The following is a 22,285-nucleotide window of genomic DNA, read 5'->3' on the forward strand; positions in this document are numbered from 1 at the left end:
CTAAAGGACCTGAATTCTTTATTTTTTAATTCAAAAGTAACTTTCTTCCTTCAAGACCAAATATTCAGAGAAATGATAACTTTTAGATCCAGGATCTTGCTAATACTATTTATTGTAAAATAATAACGAGTATTTAGAGTTCAGATAATTCTTTACAGCTACATTCACAAAATTGGACAAAAATTTAGTCTTTTGTTTAGGGTATCTGTTAGCAATTGTCGAGTGGGTCAATCTCAACCCAAACTCTTTGTTAGAAAACGCATCATCTGTAGGTATAATATACCTGTCAGCTGATTTCATAAGGCAGCTTTATCAGCTCCAAAAGAAACCATTCGCTCAGCCAGGTGCAGCACTGTACCAGCAACTGCCAGTGAGAGGAAGGAAGGAATAAAAATGCAGTCTAAAATAAATTGTATGGTATATAAATTATACCTCAATAAAGCTGTTAAAAGTAAAAAAATAGAGCTACCAGAAAAGCCTAAAAGCTTCTTATTTGAGGGTAATCTGAGTTAAAAAAAAACATTGTTAAAGATTCAAGTACTTTAGGGGTAAAGAAGTATGATGTTTGCAACTAAATCTCAAATGACTTAGGAAAAAATGTTACATGTATGTATATATATAGAGAAAGAGGGAGTGAAAAGGAATGTGGAAAAATGTTAATAATCGATAACTCTGGATGAAGAGATTCAGGAGCTCTTTGTACTATTCTTGCAACTTGTCTATAATAAAATTTTTTAAGTTTTTTAAAAGCTGTTAAAATAAATTTGAAGGGAAGGTAAATAAAGAGCTAAAATTTCCCAGGTAGGTGAATTAAGGGATTATTGGCCAGTACAGTATTTTTTATAAAATATGAATTTATGAATTGTGCAAGAAAATATTTTTAAAATGACTTCTCCCATAAGCTGTGTTTGTCATACAGCACTGGATTATCTGTTAAATGATAAGTTATCAGTTCTTGTTCCTCTTAATATAGTCTTCCAAATAATTTAAGTACTGTAATTCTCACAAAACAGCTTTTACTTAAATTCATGCAAGCATTAAAGTACTTAATCTTCAAAGAGTTCACTTGCAAAGTGCTCTATTCATAAATTAAATTCACTTGTGCTTTTTAAAATATGGATTAAAGATACTATTGTTGTTTTTTAATAATTTTACATTTTATTTACCTGTTGCAAGGCATTAAGGATTTTGTCAATAAATATCCTTATTGCCCAGCAATACAGTACATATCCTCTCCATTTAAAAATTTTTTTGAAAAGGGAAAAGGATAAAAACTCTCAACAACCTGGGTATAGAGGGAACGTACCTCAACATAATAAAGGCCACATATGACAAGCTCACAGCTAACATCATATTCAACGGTGAAAAGCTGAGAGCTTTTCCTCTAAAATCAGGAACAAGACAAGGATGCCCACTCTCGCCACTTTTATTCAACATAGTACTGGAAATCCTAGCCAGAGCAATTAGGCAAGAAAAAGAAATAAAAGGCATCAAAATCGGAAAGAAAGAGGTAAAACTGTCTCTCTTTGCAGACGACAACTAACTAAAATTAGCTGTTTCTATATACTAATAATAAACTATCAAAAGAAAAATTAAGAAAACAATCTTATTTACATTTATATCAAAAAGAATAAAATATCTAGAAATAAATTTAACCAAAGAGGTGAAAGAGTTGTACACTGAAAACTATAGAAAGTTAATGAAAGACACTGAAGATGATACAAATAAGTGTAAATATATTCTGTACTCATGGATTGGAAGAATTAATGTCGTTAAAATATCCATACCACAGAAAGCAATCTACTGATTCAATATAATCCCTATCAAAATTCCAATGACATTTTTCACAGAAATAGAACAATCCTAAAACTTGTATAGCACCACAAGAGACTCCAAATAGCCAAAGAAATCTTTAGAAAGAACAACAAGACTGGAGGCATCACACTTCCTGATTTTCAACTATATTACAAAGCTATGGTAATCAAAACAGTATGGTATTTGGCATAAAAACAGACACAGAGACCAATGGAACAAAGAAATAAACCCATGCATATATGGTCCATTAATTAAGGAGCCAAGAATATATGATGGAGAAACAGTCTCTTCAATAAATGGTGTTGGGAAAACTGGACAGCCACATGAAAAAGAATGAAACTGGACCCCTATCTTACACCACACACAAAAAAATTAACTCAAAATGGATTCAAGACTTGGATGTAAGATCTAAACTTACTGTGGTGATCATTTTGCAATATATACATCTATCAAATCACTATGTTGTACACCTAAAACTAATACAATGCTATATGTCAATTATATCTCAATATAACTGGAAAAGATCATATTGTTAAAAAATGTTTAATGATGTGGGACAATGTTGATGACATTTTATTAAATAAAAAGAGATTACAAAATAATGCTACCATATGATCTCAGGATTACAAAAGAGATTTATACAGATCTATGGATAAAAGAAGAAAAAATCTACAAAATGTTAATAAGAGGTTATCTCTAGATTCTGGGATTATGGGTGACTTTTATTCTTTGTATTTTTTTCCTATTTTTACAATGCATATACATTACTTTGGTAGTCAGGAACAGTATTGTTGAAAACAAATAGAAGACTATTTATAGCACCCCCCTCCAAAAAAAAGGAAAAGAAATCAAGTTTACAGACCTGAGTTTGTAACATTTAGGGTGCCAAGGAAAACCAAAAATTTGCTGCCATGGCAAGTATAAACTTGTCACATCCTAAGACTCCAAAATCCATTAACCTTATTAATTTTTCCTAATATTTAAAATTCTACATAACCATATTTTTCTTTATCTGACTTACATGCATAGATCATTTACAGTAAAAAATAGTACATCCTAACTTTCTAAGAAGGCTCTTTAAAACTGTATATATGTGCTAATATTTCATTAGATTAATAACTGTATATATTTTTTACTTTATTGTATAATAAGTAATTACACATAATTTAATTATTAGGTTAATAACTCTAAGTTACTAACATTTAGTATTATATATTCTTTATCAAGAACAACTGAAAATATGTACTACCAGGAAGTAACAATCAAAATCCATGAACATTTTCTAATTAATGGGTTTCCTGAGGTAATAAAAGCTTTGTACAATTAACTTTGTACAAAGCATTATGAGAGACATAAAAAGAATTCCAAAAGCAACAGAATATATTCCTGCCTTTAAGGATGCAAAATATATCATAATGCTATAACATATGTAAAGAAATTAAAAAGGGACAGTATAGAACAATATGGAACACAGGATCAGCTGGATATCCTAGGACCTAAACTGTCAATCCTAGAAATGCCAGTCAATTCATAACATTTTTTTCATGTGTACATGGCACTTTAAGAAGACATCGATAGACAAAGTACTTATGGAATGAGAACCCTGAAACATTCCTCAGTTTCACAAACCAGAGATGGACTTATTCCTCTGACTCTTGTGGCTATTAAAAACAAAAATAAAATAAAACTTACCAGAAGATTAACAAAATGTTGATTTCTAGATATATAAAATAAATATACTTGTATAAAATAAAATACAAATTTAAAAATCATTAAGTTTACAAAGCAACTAATACAACTATTACATATCCATAGTCTTGAACATAATACCACAGATTCTAAGTCTATAGCCTATCTCTCTGACATTCTCTCCCCTTTTATTAATCCACCAAAATCACAAGGAACATTTTTCCAAGTATAAAGGGACAAAAGTCTACATTCAAGTTTTGGGCTTTATTTGGCACTAGAATTCAGCATGCCCACTAAGTTCGCTTTTTTTTTTCCATCTAGTTTCTATCACACCTTCCAAGAAAAGATTGGATCTCACTCTCACAGAGCACTCCAACTAGCTCTGGATGCCTCAGTTAGAGAAGGATGGAAAGCTGGTGAGAAACAAGAGAATGTTCGTAAGAAAGCACTAGGATGAGTTCTTGAATTAATCCTGAAGAAAATCTGAAAGAACAGAAATCATCTAGCCTGGCAAGAAACTGACTAGGGAGCTTTTTACATAATTCTCATGTGAGCTGAGAAAATGTAAGCAACGCTTTTTAACCACATTCTATCCTTACCACCACTGCCTTAATTCAGGCCACCATCACTGTACCCCTGACTTGCTACGGGTACCTCCTATTTCTGACCCTAGTTTTGTCCCTTTCCAATCTACTCTCTACCCCACTGCCAGAATTATCTTTCTGAAATGGAATTCTGATTGCTTCACTGCCTGGCTTAAACAGTCACTCCCTACCACCCTCAAGGCAGAGTCAACACACCACACTCTAATTGCCTATTTGTCTTGTCTTTGGATTTTTTTTGGATCCTCTACTTGACTGTTAGTTCCATGAGAATGGTCAGTTTCAAATTCACAGCTGTATATTCCTGGCCCTAAAGCAGTGCCTACATAGTGGGCACGCACACACTTGTTGAATTAATGATGTATTAAGAAGGTCCTCACACTGAAAAATATTTAACAAATTTAACAACAGAACAAATTGCCAAAGAAAAGTATTAGATATTGCTTTTCCAAAGGCAATTTAAAATAAAGGCTTTTTTCTTTTTTTTCCTGTCTAGAACAGTTTAAGCATAGATTAGCCTGACGGGGATAGAAATAGGGCACACAAAAACTAGATGTCCTCTCAAATCTATTCCACACCTAAATTTAAAAAGAAGCAGAGGGGGACTTCCCTGGTGGTGCAGTGGTTAAGAATCCGCCTGCCAATGCAGGGGACACAGGTTTTTTTTTTTTTTTTTTTTTTTTTTTTAAAGTATTCTTTTTTTTTTTTTTTTTTAATTAATTTATTTATTTATTTATTTTTGACTGTGTTGGGTCTTCGGTTCGTGCGAGGTCTTTCTCCAGTTGCGGCAAGCGGGGGCCACTCTTCATCGCGGTGCGGGGACCGCTCTTCATCGCGGTGCGCGGGCCTTTCTCTATCGCGCGGCCCCTCCCGTCGCGGGGCACAGGCTCCAGACGCGCAGGCTCAGCAATTGTGGCTCACGGGCCCAGCTGCTCCGTGGCATGTGGGATCTTCCCGGACCAGGGCTCGAACCCGTGTCCCCTGCATTAGCAGGGGACACAGGTTTGATCCCTGGTCCGGGAAGATCCCACATGCCGCAGAACAACTAAGCCCGTGCGCCACAACTACTGAGCCTGCGCTCTAGAGCCCACGAGCCACAACTACTGAGCCCACGTGCCCCAACTACTGAAGCCCTCGTGCCTAGAGCCAGTGCACTGCAACAAGAGAAGCCACCACAATGAGAAGCTCACGCACCGCAATGAAGAGTAGCCCCTGCTCACCGCAACTGGAGAAAGCCAGCACGCAGCAACGAAGACCCAAAGCAGCCAAAAATAAATTAATTAATTAGTTAATTTTAAAAAAATAAAAAGAAGCAGAGGTATTTGCTGCATGGGAGGAAAGGGGAAGGAAAGAGGTGGTGAGAGCTGACTTCAGACTACATCTGGCACAGGGCCTCTTCCTCTCTGACTTCCAGTTAAGTCTGCCCCATACGATGCCCTGGCAGAGAGAAGAGGGCGGGAGGAGAGAAAATTGAGGTGATTCATAGATGTGGGAGTAGCTGCTTCCCTCTATTGCTACAGCTCCTGTCAGTGACCACACCCCACCCCCACTTCTGCTGTCCCTGCTCTCAGTGGGTTCCAGTAAAATTGTTTCCTTACCTTTAGGTCTAGAGTGGTAATAGCTTCCTACTATCACCCTGGGAACCCCTGGTCCCTGGGTATGTCACATTCTTTACTGGTTCCCATAACCTTTCCCATATTTCTTTCAATAGTCTCTTCATTAAAATCACTTCAAAATCCTAGCTGAGCACACGTTCTGTTTCCTGCCTGTGACCTTGACTGATAGTTTATGAACACAAATAGAAATAGCAGATTAATGGTCTCTTAAGATTTTAAGTTAACCGTTGATGTTTTACCCTTGCAAACATCCTATTTTCTAGTAATTTCTTTCAGTACAAATTTATTTTTTAATGTGGCAGTTGTTTTTTTCCAATTTCGTTTCCAGATTTTGTTTTACCTTCATATTCTTTAAACTTCATGATTTACAACTAAGTAACTGATTATCTCTGTAATTAGAACTACATCTTTGGATATAGGAAAACGTGTTTGAACAAACAGAAAATTTGCAATAGAAAAAATTAGAAAGTCCTCCTAGTACAACTAGAGAAAACTCTCCAATGATGCATACATGTAAAATTGCTCAATGTTTTAAAAAGTTGAAGGCCAAAAAGAAAACCAAGTGTATATATATATATTTAAATATTTGGTAAATGATTGAACAATTGTCCATAGATTTAAAAATTATTCTAAATTTAATACAAATAGTTTAGTCTTATCAAGGGTAAAATACAGGTGTGTGGAAGCCTGAAGCTTATATAATTGGGTAAGGGGGGAACCTCTTTATGAAGGAAAAAAAAAGGTAGACTAAAAATAAGACTACGCATATAAAATTTGGTATAAGGCCATGAAGGACCCAAAGCAAGTGAGGGCCCTGAAGCTTAAGTTTCATTAGCTTCAAGCTAAATCCGCCTCTGGTTATAAAAACAAAATTCCTTTTTGTAATTCCTTCATCATTAAATTATGGTACTAATAATGTGTATAAAAGGAGAAATTTTAAACTTATTAATGAAAATCTGAACTCTTACTTGATACCAAATTTCAGTAATTTCAGTGATATGTTTGCCCCTTTTATACTGCAGCAATCATACAATTATGTAGTTATATAACCACAATAGAAGCAAAATGAACTTCGTAACTATATCTGATTCTAATTGACAAGACTGATAGCTTTTTAAAACTTTTTTTTTTTAAAGAAGTGGCAGTGCTCCAGTTAGAATTCAAAGAAAATAGCTATAACTACATTAGGTGAAGAATTAAAATGCAATTCCTAGTAAGGTATTCCAGAAATGGGCAATCAAAATTAGTCAAAAGTAAAACTCAGTTTTGAACAAACTGAGTTAGATTCATTACCACTTTTGCCATTACCATTCATTCAAAAGGTGCCTTTCCTCTTTCCAGAAAACAAAACTGAGAGGTCTATTAAACCTATAATCACCAGTTTACTTATTAAGAAATCATCTTAAAATAAGTACCTCTGTCAAATAAAAGTAGATTCTAAAACAAGGAAGCAGTAAGGCCTTTCTTATTTTGGCATTTAATTTCAAGTAGTCTTGGCTAATGTCACTCTTACTTACTGATCTCACTCCCTCCCACTGGAGAGAGTGGGAAGGGAAAGAAGGAAGAGAGGAAAAAGAGAAATCTTGGCTTCAAACGAAATACCCAGATTATGTTGAGACATAGAGACAAAAGTGGGCGTTAAAATGAGCCATGCTGTACTGAAGATTATGCTGCATGCTGCTGGCCCTTTGGGAAGGTGTGTGAGACCTGGGCACTCACGTACAGAATCCCCTCCCCTCTCCGGGAACTTAGAGTAGATTAAAAATTGGCCAGCCTGTTTTATAAAATGGTGAGTTTCTTCCTTATAGTGGTTCTGAAACAAGAGTGGAATGTAAAACAGGCACAGGTTGTCAGACATCTATGAACCTGATTGAAAGAGAGAAATCAAGCTGAGAGGGAGAATGTCCTCTCTGGGATTCTGACACCTTTGAAAACTGGGACAAGAGTATCTTTTCCCTTCTTTCTCTTTACAACAATGGTATAATAGAGATGAACTGGGGCAGGAAATGATGACCCCTTCTCTTCAGATGACAGCCTTTGTTTCCATGACCGTACAGCAGCTATAAAAACGAGTTGCAAATATAGAAACAGGGTGGCTGATACTAAAATAATTTTAGAAAGTGTGGCTGAAAGCCTCTTTAAAAAGAAAAACACCTTTGTGCCAACCAAGTCTCACCCCCCTTTCCCAAAGATGAGTTAAATCAAAAGAAGGACAGACCATGCAAAATTTTTCTACGTTTTTAATGTAGTGAATTTCTGATGTTAAAATGGAGCAGCAGAAAGGTGACAACCAAAAAAGCGGCTCTTGTAGTCTAATCTCTTAAAATCCACACCCTTTCACCTTGCATGTGTGGAAGAAGAAAGAGCAGAAGATAAAATCACTTCCACCTGGACCACTGCTTTTCTTTATCTGTTAAAGGCACGTATATCACTCCCATCAGAGGTTTCATTTTGACACTGCCATCTTGTAGCTTGTCATACTGCTCCAACATCTGGTTTCCACCTGCAGGACCAACTGGCAATATCAATCTTCCGCCAGGCTTTAACTGGTCTATTAGCTAAAAGAAAAAGAAAAGCACATACACACCAAGCTATAGATTTTATGTTAATAGTCATTTTATATCACTATACACAACTTTCAGTGTCCATGGGCAGAAAGCAGAAATGTACTTTATTTAGAACATACAGACTTCCATGGTTAAACCTGTTACTCAATTACCCACTCACTCATTTACCTACTGACCTTCCCTACTACAGTACAAATGCTCTGACGACAGGGACTGTGTCTTATTCATCTTTGTGCCCTTAGCATCTAACACAGTACCTGGTACAACTGCAGTGCTCAAAATGTTTGAGTTGAACCACATAATGTAGGACTATCCTCTTGGGAAGGTCAAAGGCAAAACAGGAAATTTCAATTCCTGTATGCCTATTTTGAATCTTTATAGTTTGGAGGGGAGGAGGGGAAGTGTAGAAAATCAGCAAGGAATCCCTATCCTATCTAAGAATTTAAGGCATCACTGAACCAAAAATAAGGGAACCTTGGTTTTATGACTGAACTTAGGATTACTGGCACCATGACATGACGAAGGAAGGTAGGGCTGGAGTCTCTGCAGCATTAGAACGAGGACGCCCTGTCAATGAAGAACCAAAACTACTCAGTGAAAGCCCCTCTAGTCAGAAAATTTTTAAGTCGCATGTCACAATTTGAATGTAGCCTGACAGGTGACCACTGATCAAAAATAGTAAGGAAGAAACCTTACTTTGGATAGTATTATCCCAGGGAAGGGTGTCTTTAATTAAAATTTTTGTTGTCAGCAAGTCTACCTTATTTTTTCCCTTTTAATTTTTCTAAATGTCAAGGTTTTTAATGAAAAAAATAGCAGACTTCTTCCCCCTACTCCAATCTTGCTCCCTAAATCCACTCATTTTAAATCCTTTTAGCTGTCTTCTTTTGTAGTGCTTACTTCTAAAGCATGTCTTTTATTTTTTTAACTGAAATATAATTGGCATATAAATATTGTATTAATTTTAGGTGTACAACATAAAGATCTGATATATGTATATAATGTGAAATGATCAACACAATAAGTTTAATTAACATCCATTATCACACATAGTTACAATTTTTTTTCTTGTGATGAGAACTTTTAAGGTTTACTCTCTTAGCAACTTTCAATTATATGGTATAGTATTAGTAACTTTGGTCACCATGCTGTATAATATTTCCTTTTTTATTTCAAATCATATGCTAGATGAGGACTAAGCTCTCATACATAAACAGCTGTCCCTCAGTATCCAAGGGGGATTGGTTCCAGGACCTTACTTCTGATACCAAAATCCGCAGACACTCAAGTTCCTTATATAAAATGGTATAATATTTGCATATAACCTATATATCCCATATACTTTAAATCATCTCTAGATTACTTATTATACCTAATACAATGCTAATACCATGTAAATACCAGGTGTGACAAATTCAAGTTTTGCTTTTTGGAACTTTCTGAAATTTTTTTTTCTGAGTATTTCGATCCATGATTGGTTGAATCCTGGAATGTGGAACCCTCAGATACAGAGGGCCAACTGTATTCTGCTCCTTTCCCCCAATCCAACCAATATCATAATTTTTTATTAAAACCATTTTCAGTTATGACTGTGTAAATGTAATTTGCAGCTGAGCCAAGAGGTACCCAATGATTGTTTCCTTTCTTATATAATAGCTGTTTTCCCTGCAGTTAAAAACTGAAGGTTTTTCTTTTTTCATTCACTTAATTTTCTTTGCAACTGTTTCTAAATCTTGGTACCCTCCCAGCTTCTTAATGAAATTTTCACACAGTCAAATCTATCTAATTAGTGCCTGCCTTCCTTTTTTTTTTTTTTTTTTTAACTGCTCTTTTTTCTTTTTTGGTAGGCTCCCTTCTAGTACCTTCCTCCTCTGCTCTAAATCTGGATGGGTTATTCTCCAGGCCTGCTGCATAGCGTTCATACTGGGACTTCCTTTGCAATAATCCTGGAATCCTGGGAACTCTTACCACCTCTCTCTTGAACAAGATGTCCTACTTTCCTAGATACCATGGCTGCTTCTTTTCGGTTTTTCCTATGTCTCTCTACTCCCTCATTTTTTGATGATATAATTAAAGCAATTCCTCCAGAAGTATTCTGTGAAACAGTATGTGGAATATTTTTAAAGACAGAGATTGAGATGGGCAAATCTAAAATTATCTTTATTCTATGTATTTAGTGATATGTGTGGGTATAGAATTCAAGATTGGAAATCATTTTCAATTCAGAATTGTGATGGTTTGCCTCTGACTTGTTCATTCTAATGTTGCTTTTCTATAGTCTGATGCCTTTCTGATTACTGACCCTTAAATGGATTATCTATTTTGTTTTTCTGGAAACTTTTGGAATATTCTCTTTATCTGTAACATTCTGAAATTTCATGGTGATATTGTGGCTTTTTTTTTTTTTTTTTAATTCATGGTACTAGGCACTCAATAGATCTTTTCAAACTATAGAATCATGTCTTTCAGTTCTCAGAAATTTTCTTAGGGCTTAGGGCTAACTGTTCCTCATAAAGAATTTCAAGTAGCAGCCCCTCTTTTCAGGCCAAAGCGTCATCTCTGGTTTCCAAGGTCCTGATACCTCCAATTTCTAAGCTTTTTCTGAGTTCTGCAGAGCAAACTGCTTCTGCATTGATACCCCTCTCTGCAGTCTCTTTGGTTCAACTTCCTTCACCCTTCCAGGTCAGTTATTACTCTAACTGCTTTCTGTCTTCACACACTGTAGAGTTCAGGATTGAAGGTATAATCTCCTAAATAACTGAATATGGAGTTCGTGTTTCCGTTTCTTGTTTTTCTAGTTGTTTTGGGGTGATATCCAAAGGAGGCATAAACATCTTTATTCTCTTAAAACTGGAAAGCCCCTTCAGCATGCCTATCTTCAAATTTAATCAGATGTAAAGAGCCTCCCCACCCAATAATACTTCCAAGTGCTACTACAAATGTTCAAATTCATTCTGAGCTAAAGCCAGAAATACCCTTCGAGATCATCTTAGGGTCTTAGTGGGGAAGATGAGCCCTGTACCCAAGACCTTTCATTTAAACACAGTTCTGTTTCAGATTTTAGTTGTTCCTACTAGGCTGCCAATATTAAAAAAAAAAAAAAAAAAAAAAAGTTTAAAAAGTTAAAAAATCTACTGATCATGTGTTCATATATGAAAATTCATTACGTTATTCACTTATGACTTGTACACCTTTCTACATCATGTTAATACTTCAATTAAAATATGTTAAAACCACTGGTTTGGTCTTTTTTTCAAACAGATAACAGGGTCAGAGAAACAGTTGATTTTCCTAAGGGCATTCAGCCAATGAATAACAAGTCAGTGACCAGAACAAATCCCCTAACTTTCAGCTTCTCATAACTGTGTAAACACACAAAAAAAACCACTTGCAGGTTGGGGAGTAGATGAGACTGGGCAGAAGAGACAGTGTCACTTTTAGCCCCTTGCCATCTAGTCAAGAACTATGAAAAAATCACATGTAATAGAAACCTAAGCCAAGGAATATTTGGGCTGACATAAGTTTATCAGAGTCTTACTAAAACGAAAACTCAATTTTGTACTTAAATATTTCCTTGACTATGTAATATATACTACTGGAATATCCTTCCCTCTCACTGCAACTATGCAAACCCTACTAGTCTTTAAGATTCAGTCCAAATTCCATTCCTATAAGAAGTCTCCTTGACTATTCTATGCAACATACTCTCCCCCCCTTGAACTCCTACAGTACATGTTTTCTTTTCCCTTCAATGTCTATCATACGCTGACACATGTATGACACAGCTTTTCTAGAACATAAGGTTTGTGAGGATAAATGTATGACAAATACTTCCTGGTCTTACCCATGCACCTAACATAGTCTTGCACATTCTGGTATTTAACAATACACCAAGTGATTATCAGATCATGAACTCCAGAGGGACTGTCCCAATTCTATTGGTGTACTAGTTCTTAGCCGAATCAAATAGTGCTTTAAATAAGACAGCCATGAGCTGGGGCTTAGCAATTTTCATGTCATTTATACAACTGTCTGCATATGAAAAAAAACTTCCTACTAACTGCAACTAAAATGCACAGCGTTTCAATTTTTAAAAAGTTGAGCATAACTATCAACCAAAAAGAAAAAAAAAGCACAACGTAACATAGATGATATTTCGAACATCAACAGAAGTCATTTCCTATAAATTTTTAAGAGCTTTAGTTGAATAAAGCATACAAACACAGAAAAAACCCAACTCACTGCCTGAGGCACAACTGGGGCTGCAGCTCCTACATGAATACCATCATAAGGGGCTTCTTCGGCATATCCCATTCTTCCATCCCCCACTGAAAAAAAAAAAATGCTTTAAAAATCTGTTCAGATAGAACTACCCAGTGTGAAGAATTATAGGAGATTTAAAGCAGGGAAAGGATAGATTTTTAGATAAATGATGCTGGGACAACTGGATATTCAAAGAAAAAATAGATACTTGGACCCCTACCTCACACATACACAAAAATGAACGTCACAAAGATCAAAGGTCTAAATGTGAAAAGTTAAAATGATAGTGCTTCTGAGAACTAATATAAGGACATATCTTCATGATTTCAGAGTACCTTAAACAGGATACAAAAAGCACTAGAAAAAAATTGGTAAGTCTGACTACATTAAAATTAAGAATTTCTATTTATCAAAAAAGTACAGTATGAGAGTGAAAAGGCAGTTCACAGAGTGGGAGAAGAGATTGATAATACGTATAAATAGACACAGGGCTAGTCTATAGAAGTCCTACAAATCAAAGAAAAATATACGTAACTCAATATCTGAATAGGCATTTCACAAAAGAGGAAATCCAAATGGCCAAACATATGAAATAGTGTTCAACCTCACTGATTAATAGGAAAATACAAAATTAAAATCACAGAGATACTGCCATACATTAAGTGGGCAAAAAGAAAAATCTAATAATACCAAGTACTGGTAGAGATGTGAAGCAATAGGAACCCTGATACATTACTGTTGGGAATGTAAGTTGGTTCAGTCACTTCAAAAAACAGTTTTTGAAGTATCTTTGGTCACTCTATGAACTGTAACAACACACCTACAGAAATGAGTGCTTGTATGATGAGTGTATGTAAGCATCTGGACTTACGTACATTGTGAATATATCTCCAAATCAGAAACAACCCAAAATATCCATCTACAGTAGCATTAATAAACAAATTCTGGTAATGTTCCTACAATAGAATGCTATACAGCAATAAAAATGAACTATATGCAAAAAGAAGGATGAATCTTACAGACATAATAATGAATAAAAGAAGTCATTCATCATAGAATATATACTCTATGGTTCCATTTAGCTGAAGTTCAAGATTAAATTAAACATCACTTATGGAAATGCAATTAGGTAGTAAATGCATAAAAGTAATAATACTAGTTACCACTAGGGAAAAGGGAGGTAGTCATGATGAGGAAAAAGCAAGCAGAGAACTTTCCAGGTACTAATAATGTTCCATTTCTTTTTTTTTTTATTTTAATTTATTTATTTATTTATGGCTGTGTTGGGTCTTCGTTTCTGTGCGAGGGCTTTCTCTAGTTGCAGCGAGCGGGGGCCACTCTTCATCGCAGCGCGCGGGCCTCTCACTGTCGTGGCCTCTCTTGTTGTGGAGCACAGGCTCCAGATGCGCAGGCTCAGTAGTTGTGGCTCATGGGCCCAGTTGCTCCGCCGCATGTGGGATCTTCCCAGATCAGGGCTCGAAACCGTGTCCCCTGCATTGGCAGGCGGGTTCTTAACCACTGCGCCACCAGGGAAGCCCAATGTTCCATTTCTTGATCAGTGTGGTGATTAAACAGGTGTTTGTTAAGCTTCACATTTATGTTTTATGCATATTTTGATGTCTGTTATTTTTCACAATATAAAATGCGCTCACATGGAAATGTGTCCATGCATACTGCTGAATGGAAAAAAGCAACCTAAAGGACAATATGTAGAGTATGAGTCAATTTAAAAACCATGTGTGTGTGCAGTTTATTCATATGTACATTTATATGTCTAAAAAACTTCAGGAGGAAAAAGAGGGGCTTTTTTATCTTACACATCTCTGCACTGTTTAAATTTTTTATATTCGACACTTGTTACTTTGATACTACTTCTTAAAAAGCAATGAAGAAAGAACTCAACATGGCATTTTCTGAAATAGTTAAGTCATGTCACCCATGGTCAAGGTAGAACCAGTGTAACATTTTAGAGTAATTGCTTTTTCTTGCTTAGTACTTAAAAGTGAATGTAAAAAAAAATGCAATAATTAGCTCTGAGTATTATTTAGCTTGCATGGGATTTTTCTGAAAATAAAAATTCTCCAGAGAGGAAATTTTAAAAGTTTTCTGATACTTACCAACCAGTTGCACTCTCCCTGAAGACAAAAGCATTGGATCATCCTTTCTGACATTATTTACTGAGTCGTCTACTAGCTCTTTAATGTGGTCAATTCCTATGACTTTTCCACTAGGTCCAACCTGGAAGTGAAAGAATAATTCAATAGTTCACTGGTCTAAGTTTATTTTTCTAAAGCGTCATTAAAGTATTTCTTTGTCCAAAGTCATATTCTGCAATGAGAAATCAGGACAAATAAACAGCTTAAGCCTCCAACTAGATTGTTAAACACTCAGTTTATTATAAATTATTTGGCAAATACAACTTTCTCAACTATAACCCTCAAATGAATAATGATATTTCAGTAATTAAGAAGCTAGAATAAATTACAAAAACTTGTAATACTAAGAAAAATGATAGCTTTCTTCAATTTCTAATTTTTAAATCCAGGATCTTGAAGTGGGACTTAGCTACCAATATTAAATGGTACTTATTAGTGCAACCATTTTTTATTTAAATTCCATTTAAAAGTGTGATTTTGAATATTAAAATGTTACATAAAAATTTTTTTTTATAGGGATTTCTATACCTGATTATACTGCCACATGTGGGAAATATAAAAATACATAAGGCCCCAAGTATAAATATTAATTGTAAAACAAATTTAACACAATAAAGACTCTGAAGTCAGACCACCTGTGTTCACATCTAGGTTTCACCACTTACTTACAACTATATAACCTTGACAAGTTATTCCATCAATCAGGTTCCTCAACTGTAAAATGAGGAGGAAGGGGGTACATACCTCATAAATCATGTGAGGAGTAAATAAGAGAATAACAGGAAAAGCATTGAGAACACAGACTAACACATGGTAAATGTGTGAAAAACACTGATTAGTATCATTTTCAAAAAGATAACTCAGAAATCTAATGATATTTTAAAAAATGTTTATGCCTCTGAAACCATAAACATGTCAAGTATAGAGAACAAGTCATTAATTAAATACCATTTCTAGCATATAGTTACATCCCATTAGTGAGTGTTTAACTTGTACAAAACAAGTCAAACAACTGAAAAGAAATATCTGAATCCTTATTGTGTGCCTGGCACTGTTCTGGATGCTTAGGATACATCAATGAAAAAAAATCAGACAAAATTCCCACCTCTCTGGAGCTTACATTCCAGTAGTCTGCCAATTATATATTCATAGCAAATTAAATGGATTCTAGTCCTAAAGGATCCATAAATCCTAACTCAACTAAACCATACCCTTCCAAGCTGGCCTACAGGTACAAGATTTTTCATAATCAACCTGATGTGATTATCTGAACACAGATAAACCTTGACTTCAAGGTGCCTGAGTGGGCCTCCAGACTTATACCCTGGGTAGTCATTTACCAGATAAGCCTCTGATGATAAAATCTGAAGTATAACAGACAACGCATTTTTATAAGAGCATTTTTCTTAATGTAAAAAAAGCTCTCCTTCAATCCCAATAAACCTGTAGGAGTGTTTGGAAATCAGGCTGTATTTTGTTCTGCCAGAAGAGTACTTGGAAGACTGAAGTTTGGGAGCTACTGGTTGCCACTTTGTGATCACAGAGAAGAGCATATCTGAAAATGAAGCCAACATGTGGAGGAAAGCAAAGTCAAACCAAGAACCAGAGAGAAACCCATTGTCCATAACAACATTTGATCTTCTTCTGAATCCAGCCATACAAGAAGTCAGATATACCTCTAGACTTTTCCATTATATAAACCAAATAAATTCCCTTCAAGTTCTGCCACTTCGAGTGTTCTGTCACTTCAACAACAACAAAAAGAAATCCTAAGTGATACATATTCTAACTGCTATCTTAATAGAATTTAAAAAGGAACATAGAAAACCTTCAAAAACTGCTAGTGAAAACAATACACAGCCAAATCATATAATATGCTTCTGTTGGGGCCAGAATGGTAAATAAAGCTCTTACCATACGTGCAAAACATGCAGTAAGGATTCCACTTCCAGATCCTACATCAAGAGCTTTAGCTCCTTCATGCAATTGATCAAATAGAAGTTCTAGTGCATATGCATGCTGCCAAAAGAAAACAAAGCAAGTATTCATTTTTTTTTCAAGACTCTATAAAGTATATATACCATGGCATACAAATAAAGTTGCTAACTTGTCACCAATTTTTCTACTATTGTCATCTACCAAAACAATGAAAACATATGATATACTTATATCTACACAGGAATTACATATAAGAAAATTCTTGTTTGATTAAAATTCTTGTGTTTTAGATAAAGTGTTCAGTAATTTTAGATCTCCAGTGTGCGAATTTTTTAAATGTAATTAATTCAAAGTCAAAAGCTACAAAAAGATTTACAGTGAAAAGTCTGCATCTCACCCCTATCTCCAAACAGTCTCACTCCCTAAAGGCAACCAATGTTACCAGTTTCTAGTGATTTCTTCCAAACATATTCACTTCATGCATATATAAGCAAATACATATGCATTTATAAATTTATTATACCTTGAAGGAGCTTCCTTATCACTATTTAAAGTGTGTTCACTCTTTTTTAAGGCTGAAGAGTATATTTTTGTATGAATGTACTGTAGTAATAAATATACCTGATGAGAGATATTTAAGTTAGCTTCAATCTTCTATAACAAAAGAGATAAAATAATCTTAAAAGGTGTACCTGTAAGATAATGTAATAACCTTTTTAATAATCTTATGAAGTATATCTATAGGACAAATTCCTACAAGTGGAATTAAGGGGGCCAAACGATATATATTTTTATATTTACGACAAATCAAATAAAATCATGTTGGTTATACTTTGGACCAAACCAAGAAATAAAGCCTTCTCTACTCCATCCTCTTTATAAACTTACATTTTAGTGCTTTTCCAAAATATGAGGTTAGAATTAATAAATGTTATCTCAAAAGCTGTCCTTAAATGCCTGGTATATTCATTATTAAAAATCATCAGATCCAGTAGCAATAAGCACATTCACTATCAGATCTTGGTTGATAAAAATACATATCCATGAATCCATAGTGACAGTAAGTAAATACATCCTTCCATACATACATAAATGGAGAATAAGGAGAAACTGTTCTCAACTGTTTTTTTTTTTTTTAAGTTAGGGGTTTTTTTTGTTTTTTTTGTTTTTTTAATTAATTAATTAATTCATTTATTTTTGGCTGTGTTGGGTCTTCGTTTCTGTGCGAGGGCTTTCTCCAGTTGCGGCAAGCGGGGGCCACTCCTCATCGCAGTGCGCGGGCTTCTCACTATCGCGGCCTCTCTTGTTGCGGAGCACAGGCTCCAGACGTGCAGGCTCAGTAATTGTGGCTCACGGGCCCAGTTGCTCCGCGGCATGTGGGATCTTCCCAAACCAGGGCTCGAACCCGTGTCCCCTGCATTGGCAGGCAGACTCTCAACCACTGTGCCCCCAGGGAAGCCCTCAACTGTTATTAAATATAGATGAAATGATGAACTTAGAAAACTGCCATTTGGCAACCATTTCAGTAATAACTGTTTGAGGCAAAAAATCACAAATGGATGCTAAAACTAGTGTATTATCATTTGAAGAGTAACAAGATACTTACATACTCTCAAAGTGTTTGCCCCAGACACTTATTAATTACAAAAGGGAAAAGCAGTAACTTTACAATGGAGTTCAGAAGTTTCTTGGTGGAGAAACCTGATTGACACGACCTCAGTCAGATGATTAAAGTTAATATCACCAATAATGGGACACTCTGACATCACATGACATCTGCTAAAATACATCACTTCTGGGATATTCCAGGCAAAAATGCATAACTCATATCTAATCAAGAGAAACATTAGACAAACCTAAATTGAGAGGCATTCTATAAAATAACTGGCCTATAACATTCATAAACATTTTCAAGACCATAAAAGAAAAGACTGAGGGATTGTTCCAGATTAAAAAGACAAGGCAGTTGAATGAAACTCCTGATCTGCAACTTTCTTTTCCTATAAAAGACATTATTAGAACAACTGATGAAATCTAAGGTCTGTAAATTGGCTAAGTGTTTAATCAATGTTAATTTCCTGATTTGGACAACTGCACTGTGGTTATTTAAGTGAATGTCCTATTTTTAAAGGTAAAGAGCATTCTGCCTGCAAATTACTCCTAAAGAGTTCATGAAAAAGGAAATATATATATATATATATATATATATATATATATATATATATATATATATATATATATGGGGGAAGGGAGAGAGGAAGGAGAGAGAAAGAATAAATGATAAAGCAAATGAAGTAAAATGATAACATTTGGGGAATATGGGTAAAAAGTATACGGGAATCATTTGTACTATTCTTAGAACATTTCTGTAAGTCTGAAATTATGCCAAAATTTAAAAAAAATTTTTTTTTAATCATCAGAAACAGCTAACATTCAAAATGGAGGATAGAATGGAAACTCCCTATTCTGGAAAACTAACTTAGGTGATAAAAGCTAGAATACTGGTTACCTTGAGGATAGAGGTTGGCTAAGAAAAGAGGCCTTTCTGACTGAGGGAGCCTTTTGGGGTGCAGGAAATGGTCTGTATCTTGATCTGGGTAGTGGTTACATATACATACACACGTAAACATTCATCAAGCTGTACACTTAAGATGCGTGCACTTTATTGTGTGTATATTATAATTTAATAAAAATTTTTTGAAAATACTATTTATTCCAATCACTAAAAGTGGAGAATCAGACATTTATGTACCTCCTGATGTGATGAACAGAAGAATCATTAAGGAGTTTTCTTGAAAAGAAAAAAAAAGGAACAAGTTAAACACTGCTAGGAAATATTTAACCAAGTTCAGAATATGGGAAATTCTATAGGATAAATGAACAAATTTTGTCAATTAATAAATGGCATTTTAAAAAGGGGGACTGTTAAAATTAAAAGAGACTAAAAAGACTAAAAAAGACTAAAAAGGTGCAATGTAAGGCTCTTGTTTGGATCCTGATTTAAACAAATCAACTGTAAAAGAATTTTCTGAAACACCTGGCAAAGTTTGAACACAGACTAGATATAAGATAATACTAAGGAACATTGCTAGTCATGATATGGTATTGTAGTTGTGCTTTTAAGTCTTTCAGATTTATACTATTTAGGGGTAAAATAATATTAGGTTTGGGATTGCTTTAAAATATTTCAGCAAAAGAGAAACAATTATATAAGACAAGATTAGCAAATTGTTGGTAATTACTGAAGTTGGGTGATGGCTACTTGAGCGTTCATTATATTATTCTATTTGCATGTGTGGTGTTGAAAATTTTCCATATTAAAAAGTTAAAAAGAAAAGACGTTAAGGTTATCTTTTCCCACAATTAACGTAAAAAGGGGAGAAGGCCATTAATAGATGTAGCCTCATATAATCCGAGGATTTTCAGACCATGTTCCAGAAAGTCATTAAGGTTCCACAGAACCCCTTTAGGAGTAACACACAAATGTAGACCAGTGGTTGGTGTGTTTGGGAAAAGGGTAACAGAGAAATAACTAAAATTTTCAATTTTTCATATAGATTCTTTTGCAAAGAGCTTCTTGCCTAATGAGTGGAAACCACTAGTACTATGAAAAAGAATCCTGGATTAAGTGTTCAAAGTACTGGATTCTACTGGTTCTGCATTTATTACCCCTTGACTTTGGAAATTATTTTTAGCTCATTGTTCCTCAGTTTCCACATCATTAAAATGGAGAGAAAAAAGTTGTTCCTATTCTGCCTTCTCCATAGCAGTACCATTGTGAACAAAAGTGATGAAGTATGAAAGCACTTTATAAATTCTAAAGGATTTATGAATAAAAGGTATAGCTTTTTTTTTTTTTTTTTTTTTTTGCTTAGCGACTGACAACAGGCCGGTTGCTCCGAGTAGAAGCACTTGGCCTTCTTCCAAGTTGAAGTGGCCTGGCCTGAGACTGAAGTGAGACCCCAGCCCTAGGCTGGGGTTCTTTCCACATAGAGGCGATGGATTCAGAGGGGCTACAGACCAAGAGCATTGAAAACCAGACATATGATGAGCGTCTAGAGATTAACGACTCTGAAGAGGTTGCGAGTATTTATGCTCCAACCACAGGACACAGAGGACTTCGTCGTTCCACCCATCTTCCTAACAAGGCTATGGCTGACAACAGCAGTGATGAGTACGAAGAGGAGAATAACAAGGAGAAAAAGAAGACCTCGCAGCTCACGCCTCAGCGGGGCTTTAGTGAAAACGACGATGATGACGACGATGATGACTCATCTGAAACTGATTCTGATGATGACGACGATGATGATGAAGAGCACGGGGCCCCTCTGGAAGGGGCTTATGATCCTGCAGATTATGAGCATTTGCCAGTTTCTCCTGAGATTAAGGAACTCTTCCAGTACATCAGTAGGTATACACCTCAGCTGATTGACCTGGACCACAAACTGAAACCTTTCATTCCTGATTTTATCCCAGCTGTCGGGGATATTGATGCATTCTTAAAGGTTCCACGTCCTGATGGAAAGCCTGACAGCCTTGGCCTACTGGTACTGGATGAGGCTTCTACAAAGCAGTCGGACCCTACAGTGCTCTCACTTTGGTTAACAGAGAATTCCAAACAACACAACGTCACACAACATATGAAAGTAAAGAGCCTGGAAGATGCAGAAAAGAATCCCAAAGCCATTGACACATGGATTGAGAGCATCTCTGAATTACACCGTTCCAAGCCCCCTGCGACTGTGCACTACACCAGGCCTATGCCCGATATTGACATGCTGATGCAGGAATGGTCTCCAGAGTTTGAAGAGCTTTTGGGAAAGGTGAGCCTGCCCACAGCAGAGATTGATTGCAGCCTGCAGAGTACATAGACATGATCTGTGCCATCCTAGACATCCTCATCTACAAGAGTCGGATTCAGTCCCTCCATCTGCTCTTTTCCCTCTACTTGGAATTCAAGAACTCACAGCATTTTAAAGCTCTAGCTGAAGGCAAGAAAGCATTCACCCCTCCATCCAACTCCACCTCCCAAGCAGGAGACGCAGAGACATTAACCTTCAGCTGAGACACCTCCCATGTCACTCTGTTTCAAGGCTGAGCTGGCTTCTCTGCCCCATCTGAGAAGGAGGGATCGTTGTCAGCCACTTGGCGGCCTTGCCTGCCTCACAGCTTGATTCGGAGACAGCGCACGTCTTACTGCCCTCTCTGCCAGAAAGCACTGCCCATGGTCATTAAATGGCTAATGCCTGTGTCAGAGTTCCTTCCCATGGAAATTAATTATGCATCTACACCACTGTGGGGATGTGAGTTAGAAGCACTGGAATTCCTGGGATCCCAGGATGCTCAGGTTGGGAGGAAGGCTTAACAGATGTTCTTTTGAGATGACAATAGAATTATTTTCTTTCATTCTTAAAGTTAGTTGGCAAAGATTTTACAAATAAAATGCTCTTATCTTTCAAAAAAAAAAAAGGTATAATATTCACACTAATGAAAATTCAACCATTACAGCTCAATGACCTGATGCTGCTATTCTTTAAGATACTTCAAAGTCATTTGTGAAGGTAAAATTAACAGTTAATTGATCTTTTACTTCCATTTAGTGTATTTTTGGAAAAACTCTCTCTTAGGAAATCTTGCAT

General features: G+C 35.8%; 3 protein-coding genes across 5 annotated transcripts in view; 2 read left to right on the forward strand and 1 right to left on the reverse strand.

The window, feature by feature from the left end:
• LRP11 (LDL receptor related protein 11) overlaps positions 1-10,348 on the forward strand; it is a 59,440-nt gene extending 49,092 nt beyond the window's left edge. Inside the window, exon 7 of the mRNA XM_057527964.1 lies at positions 10,137-10,348. Within this exon, the coding sequence (XP_057383947.1) occupies positions 10,137-10,204 (68 nt within the window). The 3' untranslated portion in view covers positions 10,205-10,348. The remainder of the gene's footprint in view (positions 1-10,136) is intronic.
• Positions 1-22,285, reverse strand: part of PCMT1 (protein-L-isoaspartate (D-aspartate) O-methyltransferase) — a 48,960-nt gene that overhangs the window by 1,033 nt on the left and 25,642 nt on the right. Inside the window, exons 4-8 of one of the 3 annotated variants that reach the window (XR_009005210.1) lie at positions 16,623-16,727; positions 14,670-14,790; positions 12,532-12,617; positions 8,111-8,280; positions 284-1,450 (exon numbers count right to left, since the gene is read on the reverse strand). Coding sequence is in view for 2 of the 3 variants with exons in the window: in XM_007196889.2 (XP_007196951.2) it covers positions 8,101-8,280; positions 12,532-12,617; positions 14,670-14,790; positions 16,623-16,727 (492 nt within the window). In the remaining variant the exon portion in view is untranslated. Of the gene's footprint in view, positions 1-283; positions 1,451-8,063; positions 8,281-12,531; positions 12,618-14,669; positions 14,791-16,622; positions 16,728-22,285 lie in introns of all 3 variants that reach the window. The other 2 variants (XM_007196887.3, XM_007196889.2) reach the window with 2 other exon arrangements.
• Positions 20,528-22,115, forward strand: LOC103001655 (intraflagellar transport protein 46 homolog). Its single transcript, XM_057527966.1, is given in 2 exon segments — positions 20,528-21,500; positions 21,503-22,115. Coding segments are annotated over 2 exon segments (1,065 nt in total). The 5' UTR covers positions 20,528-20,644; the 3' UTR covers positions 21,712-22,115.

The sequence above is a fragment of the Balaenoptera acutorostrata genome, chromosome 14 (genome assembly GCF_949987535.1).
Source record: "Balaenoptera acutorostrata chromosome 14, mBalAcu1.1, whole genome shotgun sequence".
NCBI lineage: Eukaryota > Metazoa > Chordata > Mammalia > Artiodactyla > Balaenopteridae > Balaenoptera > Balaenoptera acutorostrata.